Source organism: Gavialis gangeticus, unplaced genomic scaffold, assembly GCF_001723915.1.
Source record: "Gavialis gangeticus isolate Ggan-Ray unplaced genomic scaffold, GavGan_comp1, whole genome shotgun sequence".
NCBI lineage: Eukaryota > Metazoa > Chordata > Crocodylia > Gavialidae > Gavialis > Gavialis gangeticus.
The window spans coordinates 35,182,482-35,190,865 of NW_017729032.1; the positions used below are offsets into that span (position 1 = coordinate 35,182,482).

General features: G+C 45.2%; 2 protein-coding genes across 4 annotated transcripts in view; one reads left to right on the forward strand and one right to left on the reverse strand.

Annotated features, from left to right (window-relative positions):
- Positions 1-5,499, reverse strand: part of LOC109302221 (protein NPAT) — a 71,169-nt gene extending 65,670 nt beyond the window's left edge. The window contains exon 1 of the mRNA XM_019523785.1: positions 5,415-5,499. Coding sequence (XP_019379330.1) covers positions 5,415-5,499 — 85 coding nt within the window. The remainder of the gene's footprint in view (positions 1-5,414) is intronic.
- The window catches only part of ATM (ATM serine/threonine kinase), a 134,670-nt gene that overhangs the window by 4,155 nt on the left and 122,131 nt on the right, over positions 1-8,384 (forward strand). For all 3 annotated transcript variants that reach the window (XM_019524367.1, XM_019524368.1, XM_019524366.1), the window contains exons 2-4: positions 5,904-6,008; positions 6,095-6,207; positions 7,794-7,939. In XM_019524367.1, coding sequence (XP_019379912.1) covers positions 5,937-6,008; positions 6,095-6,207; positions 7,794-7,939 — 331 coding nt within the window. In that variant the 5' untranslated portion in view covers positions 5,904-5,936. The remainder of the gene's footprint in view (positions 1-5,903; positions 6,009-6,094; positions 6,208-7,793; positions 7,940-8,384) is intronic.

Sequence of the window (8,384 nt, forward strand, 5' to 3'; positions counted from 1 at the left end):
CTCAACACCCTGGGGAGGAGAGCATCTGGACCCGCTGACTTGAACATGTCCAACCCCTCCAGAAGCTTTCTAACCCGGTCCTCCCCAACCTGAGGTCTGGAGGCGTTCCCCTTGAGTCCATCTGGCATCACAGCGGGGAAGTCCTGGTCCCTGCACAAGAAAACGGAGGTGAAGAATTGGTTAAAGAGTTGCGCTTTCTCCTCTGGCGCAACCAGCAGATTGCCCAGCGTACTTTGAAGGGGCCCCACATTACCCAGTGCCTTCTTCATCCTCCCTATATATTTGAAAAAGGACTTTTTATTATCCTTGATCTTGGACGCTAGTCCTAGCTCTATGTCCACCTTATTATAAATGGATCTATGTCAAAATGGCAGGAGGTTTTGAGTGGAGTCCCATGGGGATCTGTCCTGGGGTCAGTGCTGTTCAACCTATTTAATAATAATTTGGATGTTAGCACAGAAAGCTTCTTCAGCAAGTTTGTAGTTGATATGAAACTGGGAAGGATTGCAAACATGTTGGAGGATGGGATTGTAATTGAGAAGGATCTTGAGAGATTGGAAAGCTGGCCTGAAGCTAACAGGATGACATTCAGTACTGACAAATGCAAGGTGCTATACCTTGGGAAGAACAATCAAAAATACAAAATGGGTGACCCCTGGCTATATGGCAGCTCTATGGAAAAGAACCTGGGACCCTTGGTAGTCCTGTTATCTAGATTACAGGTAAGGTTACTGATGAAAGAGGCAGACACAGGTCTACAGCCCAACCTTTTATTTGCTTGCACCTTAAAACATGAAAACAAACATTTATCCCAAAGTCTGTCTGGGTACAGTACAACATAGATTTCTCACTTATACTGGCTGGAGAGACTCAAGGTAGAAGGAGGGTGGCCCACAGATTAGCAGCAGGTCTTGAATTTACTGAATTTTTCAAATTTCCCTCCAGCCTATGCCCAGTATTTATAAATGGCTGGTTTTAATAATCTAATAAATGATCTCTGATTGGTTTTATTTACATTTCTTTGTTTTAGAGGTGCCATGTATTGGATTGGCACCAATTAAAAGGAAAATTAACATTATCAGCTATCGGTTTTTTGGGGGGCAGATGTAGTCTATAATGTGCCTTCTGGACAGGTGTCTGGATGTTGTGTGCGTGCATGCAGCCATAGCATGTACATGGCCAGGAATGCAGCTGGGTGTCATGGAGAGCAGTGCTCTGTAGGTAAATCTGTTGAGGGGAAGGGGTGTGGGGGAGGGAAGGGATGTTTGGGGAAAGATTGAGGCCCTCACAGTGAGGGAGGGACTGGGGGGTTGAGGTTGCTGCCCAGCCAGGGCAGTGAATGGGACCTGGGGCAGGGAGTGGGACAGAGCCACAGGCGGCTTGTCTAGGGGGCACGGGGCAAGATGGAGGGGGGGTGGCTCCCCACCTCTATGTGCACCTCCAGGGGAAGCATGGGGTGCATGTGTCCCCCAAGATTTGTGCATGAGGCAAGAGTGGGTGCAGGTTGCCTGCTGCAGACTCTGGGTTTTCTGCTCTGCTGCCTTTGCCCTGGGAGATTGGCAAGGGATGCACAGCCAGCGTGCATCTGGCAACAGTAGCAGCAGCAAGTTGTGCCTTCCACTGCTGGGCTGGCAAGGGATGTGCAGCCACTGCACAGCTCCCAGGGCAAAGGCAGCAAGGCGAGAGCCCCAGGCCCGCAGTGGGCAGCCCACATCTGCCCTTACTGCACTCAGCTCTGGTTAGAAGCATCCCAATGCTTAAAAATGGTGATGGCAGCACTTAAAATGGCAATGGCAGCATTTGAACTAAAGCTCATTTGACGAGCTTTAGTTCAAGCGCCCCCACCACCATTTTTAAGCACTGGAACACTGATTCCCCTGGACAAGCCATCTGCGGCTCTTCCCTGCTCCCTGCCCCAGCCATGGAGTCCCATTCACTGCCCTGGCCGGGCAGCATCCCCAGCCCCTGCCCCACTCCCTCCTTCACTGTAAATCCTGTAAATTCCTGTAAATTGGTTATCAGATCGGTATCGGCCAGTATGCCTAGTGTATAATTAGCTATTGGTATCAGCCCAGAAAATCTTTATCAGTGCACCCCTACTTTGTTTCACTGCAACTTTTAGAACTGAACTGAACAAAATCTTTTGTGGACTTGGAAGGTGTCAGTTAGTTGGGATTTATATCTTTGGGTTTCTTATCTCTTTGCCTTCCCCGTTGTGGAATCCCGTTCTTATTTCTTCTTTCCCTTTATGGTCTTCTCTGACAAGGATGTTTTTGTGTTTTACACATTATCTGAACGTTTTAACAAAAATATATCTATTGTAGCAAAACAACATCTAATACATTTGGTTACAGCAATCATTACTACTACTATTTTAAAATAAAGCTATGATATAGTGTATATGTACTATTTAATGTATGCTATTCCTTTATCTCCTTTCAGGCCTGATGCTTTGTTTAATTATGTTTGATGGTTTTCTTTACTTCCTGACCAAGTTAGTTGTCACATCTATAAAGGTTCACACTGCAGTCACTAAGAAACAGGCTTTGGGCCTCCTGCTTAGCAACACTTGCAGCTTAGCTTAGGCCCTTTGAAAATGGCTATGGCTGGCAACAGACTATGGTCTCAATACGAGTCTACAGTGTGATGCAACTGCACAAAAGGCAGTGCAGTTTTGGAAAGCATCAATAGAAATATTAGGTGCAAGACATGGGAAGTGGTTGTGTCTAGGGCTGGTTAGGCCTCATCTAAAGTATTGGGTTCCACATTTGAAAAAAAAAGACCTGGAGAAGTTATAGAGGATACAGAGATGGGCAAGAAGAATAACCAAGGGTTTGGGAAGCAAGTCATATGAGGAAAAGATGACTGAAGGAAATAGGCATGTTCAGTTTGTGGACAAGGTGCTTAATAGGGGATGTGATAGCAGTCTTCAAATACTTGAAGGGCTGCCATACAGAAGAGGGAAAATGCCTCTTCTCTCTTGCTGCGGAGCACGGGATACAAACAATGACTTGACGTTGCAGTAAAATAGGTTTAGATTGGATACAAGGAAAAATGTCTTCACTGTTAGAACACTGAGGCAGCGATGTAGACGGTGTAGGGGAGTTGTGGATTCTCCATTGCTGGAGGTGTTCATGAAGAGGTTGGACAGCCACTGGTCAGGGATGATCTAGGCATAGCTATGCCTAAGTTATACCATGGGTATTTCCCGTGCTTCTGGGCTTTGCTGTTTGCCTAATAGGGCTGGCAAGGAATTCCTCCCTCCCTGCTGCTACACGTGTCAGGGTTTTTTAAAGCTTTTCTCAGAAGCATTGGGTATTGGCTGCAGCCAAAGCTTGGGATTTTGACTGGAGTGTGCCAGTGTTCCTGCTGGGACTTAAAGCTGGTGGTTCCTGGCTAGAGGGTCCTGCCCTTCTACTTAGGGTTGCGACTTATCGCTGTATCTTGTGATCACACTTGTGCGGCCTTCTGTCCTTATATCTTATGAAGAATCCCTTGCATTTGAAATCTTGCTTAACTTTATCCTAACCATGCAGTTGGTCCAATAAAAAATACTGCCCACAAAATCCTTGCCTCTCCCACTATTTCTTCAGCATTTTAGAAATGATTAGCCTATGAAAAGTTGCTTTCTGATGCTTTCTGCCTAGACAAGCAGCTCGTTGGAGAGAGATCTTGCAGACTTTTTGGTTATGTTGCCTCAGCTACTGAACCAGACTCTGTACTCTGACTGTGCTCCAGAACCAGGCTTCCTGTGTCCTGTCCCACTTAGTTGTCCCCTCTCAATGCTAGTCATTTATCTAATTTAGTAACCACACACAAGGGACATGTATAACCATTTTTCCTTGTCTGGGTTTCAAAGTTCTAAATATGGGTCACTTTCAAATCTCTCCTTATTCTGAGGAGAATCAGTCTTACCAGTCAGTCTTACCTCGGTCCTTGGGAAGACCTTTGAGAAAATTATCAAGGAGCACTTCTGCAAGGGCCCAGCAGGAGAGGTAATGCTCAGGTGCAACCACCATGGGTTCATTGAGGGCAGGTTCTGCCTGACTAACCTGGTTTCTTTTTATGATCAGGCCACAAAGGCCCTGGATGAGGGTGTTGGGGTGGATGTCGTCTTCCTGGACTTTAAGAAGGTCTTTGACACGGTTTCCCACCACATTCTCTTAAAAAAACTAGGTGACTGCAGCATTGATGCCTACACAGTCAGATGGGTGGCAAATTGGCTAGATGGTCGCACCCAGAGGGTGGTGGGGGGATGGATCATTTTTGACCTGGATGGATGTGGGTAGTGGAGTCCCCCAAGGCTCTGTCCTGGGGCCTGCACTGTTCAACATCTTTATCAGCGATCTGGATGTCGGTGTGGAATGCACGCTGTCCAGATTTGCTGATGACACCAAGTTGTGGGGCGAGGTGGGCCCACTGGAGGGGAGGGACAGAATCCAGCTAGATCTAGACAGGTTACAGAGGTGGGCAGATGAGAATAGGATGGAATTCAACACAGACAAGTACAGGGTACTGCAGCTAGGGAGAAGGAACCAGAAACACACCTGTAGGCTGGGGAACACCCTTCTTGTCAACACGGTGGCAGAAAAGAATCTTAGAGTCATTGTTGACTCCAGGAGGAACATGAGCCACCAGTGTGAGGAAGCAGTCAGTAAGGCTAACCTCACCTCATTGTGCATCTACAGATGCATCACAAGCAGGTCCAGGGAGGTGATCCTTCCCTTCTAGGTGGCATTGGTCAGGCCACAGTTGGAGTACTGTGTCTAGTTCTGGGTGCTGCACTTCAAGAGGGATGTGGCTAGCATTGAGAGGGTCCAGAGGAGGGCCACTCTCATGCTCAAGGGGTGGTGGGGCAGGGCCTACAAAGAGAAGCTAAAGGACCTGAACCTATTCAGCCTCCACAAGAGGAGGCTGAGAGGGGATCTAGTGGCCGTTTATGAACTCACCAGTGGGAATTGAGGGAGGCTCTGTTTCCCCGGGTACCACCCAGGGTTATTAGGAATAACGGCCAGAAATCATTAGAGAGAAGGTTCAGGCTGGACATCAGGAGACATTACTTTACAGTTAGGGCTGCCAAGCTCTGGAATGGGCTCCCAAGTGGGGCAGTACTCTCTCCTACTTCAGGGTCTTCAAGAGGAGTCTGGACAGATATTTGGCTGGGGTGATATGACCCCAGCACTCGTTCCTGCCTTGGGCAGGGTGTCGGACCTGATGATCTGTTTAGGTCCCTTCCGACCCTAAGCACTATGATACTATGAGTCAAATGCATAGAACACAAATCCTCGAATACCAAGACTTCCTGCAGATCCTAGCTTTCAGGTAGAAAACAGAGGGAGGGGCTCAGACCACTTCCTGCAGGGACTGAGCCCCCCAATCCTAGTTCACGCAGGAGAGCAGGGCTTCAGACGCACCTTTGAGAGCCAGTACCTCCTTCTCAATGTTTAGATTCACCCCATATAAAGTCCTACATATAGAGTCCTTAATTTTCCGTAGCATGTCACGTTCGACTTCTTTTCCATGCAGAGTTAATGGGTGCCACATATTACATGGAGTAAATGTTGAGTGACTGAGGCTTGCTAATTGTTTTTATTTGGGGGGGGCTACTGGCTTAGTTATATTCTCAGCAAGATACTTTTTGTGATCCTGTCTTGAAATCAGAACCAGGTGACATTACAATGAAATAAAGTATAACAATGTGTGCCAGGTAGATGGCCGGAATATGATAATAAACTGAAACACCAGGAACACTTAAAAAGGAAAAAGAAACTCTTTGTTTTGCAAGTTGGAAGTGATTACCTTTTATAATGCATATTCCATTCTGTGAGCTTATTGTTTGGGTTCTTAAGTCAAGCAGTTAAGTTATTTTATAATTATAATACTATCTTTCTTTGCAATTACAGATACAAGGTATATATCTGTTTTTAAGCTGAACCATGAGTCTTGTACTACATGATCTGCTTGTTTGCTGCCATCAACTTGAAAAAGATAAAGTTACAGAGCGAAGGGTAATTCATTTCAGTATGAGTGTCAGACTGTGTATGTAAAGCAATGGAATGAATACATAATACCTTTTTTTCTGACGCGTTTTCAGAAAGAAATTGAAAAGTTCAAACGACTTATCCGTGATTCTGAAACAATTCAGCAGCTGGATCGGAATTCTGATTCTAAACAAGGAAAACAACTTAACTGGGATGCTGTGTTTAGGTACTTTTGTGTCCATAGTGCCTTCATTTGTTCTCTTTCCAAATTGTGATTTGCTCCATACAGAGCAGTACTATATTGTTTCATAGTGTAGTAGGTCAACACCACCACTTTTGTACATCTGAAAATTAGAATCAGAAACTTATTTGTCTGCTTATTAAAAAAAAAAAAAAGAAAGAAAAAGAAAAGGAAAAGATGAACTGTAAATTGTCTTTAAAGTATATCAATATATTTCACAAAAAGGAAGTTAACTGCTTTGGTGTATTATTGATCAATTTTAGTGGATGCTAAGGGATGTCTGTGTTTCAAAACTACCAGCAGCAGACTAGGTTGAACATAGTTAATTATAAATATATTTATGATTATTAATAACTTCATTTTATTACAAAGTTACGGTTTTGTAATAAATTCTTCAAATGCTTCATTGTAATACAAAATTATGATCTTGTTGCCCCTATCAGAATGAAAATCTGTAGGTTGTGTCTGATTTTCAGATTGCAGTTTTTTAAACATATACACAGAGTGTATAATTCAATAAAAACCTTTGTTTTTAAATTAATCCACTGAAGTGTAACTCATGGCCTAAACTAAATTACGCTACATGGTCTGTGAAGGCCCGTATCTTTAATACTGAGGTCTGTTTCATATATGTTGCGGATTGGGTCTTTCAACTCAAACCTCCAGGGAGCCAGAGAGAACAGATCTGTGGGCTATATGATTGGCACTCATGCCTTAGTTAATCATTTCCTGACACAAACTATTTCTACTAAATTTCCTCTGACAGTATGTACTAGTGTATGAAAGCAAACTCTATATACTAGTTAAGCAGTTTTGATTCAGAAAAAGACTCAGGAGCTTGTTGCTCACTTGTTTTTATAATACTCATTCTAATATTATAAAAGCCTTTGTCTGTCTGTCTGTCTGTCTGTAACATTTTATTTGCACTCTGATTGGTTGTCTGAAACAACCAATGTGCTCCAAAAGCATTCCAGACAAGAGGTGATGGAGCGAGACGGTGAGACCAGCAGCGCTGGCCTCACCCCCATGGCCTTGCTGCCTGGAGGCAGTAGCAGTGTGGGGTGCTGGTCGAGGGGGATGACGGGGCAAGTACCCCCTGCTCCTGGGAGGTGGCAGCATGGGGTGCTGAAGGTGCAGCGCTAGCCTCGGGGGCTCCCCTCCCCCCCCTCCAGCCTTGCTGCCGCAGGACCCCAACAAAAGCCGCTGGGGAGGAAAGGGGGGTGCACAGTGACGGCACCCCACCACCGGGCCCTGAAAACAGCCAGGAGGGGGTTGTGCACGGCCAGACACGCTGCAGCAGCAGCATGGGGTGCTGGGTGGTGGCTGTGTGCAAGCTTCCCCCTCTCCCTCCCACCTGGGAGGCAGCAGCGCTGTGGGTGGAGGCGGGGAGGGCACACTGAGGTGAACTGGCAGTGGGGGAGTAGGGGCAGTGTGGGCTGGTGGGTGGCGGCACTCCAGCCCCAGCCTGCCTCCTCCCCCGTCCCCACCGCCCATCATTCTTGACCAACAATTGGCTAGTTTTATCATAATCAAGAATCTGCATAGCTTATGTGGTTTTTGTATTTGAAAAGATTTCTGCAGACATACATCCAGAAAGAAACGGAGAGCCTCAGGCTGGCAAAACCAAATGTGTCTGTCTCAACACAAAGTTCCAGACAGAAAAAGATGCAAGAGATGGGAAGTTTAGTCAAATACTTCATCAGATGTGCCAATAAAAGTTAGTAACGTTATATCTAAATATAAGTCTTGATGTTTTAATGTTTTACTCTCAGGATTGAATTCTTGATCTAAACCAGATGACGTACAGTTTTAATGTATACAGTGACCATGCTTGTGAATTATTATATTTCTTGAATATCTTAGTAAACATTTTCAGATGCCCAAAGAATTTGCTGATCAAAATTGTCATTTAAGACAGCGGTCTTATGTCATCTGGTTTTGGGATTTAGCATAGTGTTTATGTTGCTACTAATTTGTTTGCATCTTTGAGGTGCCTAGTAGGGCTGTGCAAAGCTTTGGTAGCCAATTCGATTTGGAGGAGATTCAGGCCGATTCGGCAGCCAAATCTCCAAAACCAAATCAAATCAAAAGACCAGTTAAAAGGTCCAAATCAAATCAGAAGCCTCTGAATTGATTTGGAAAAATTCCGTGCTGCTTTGGAT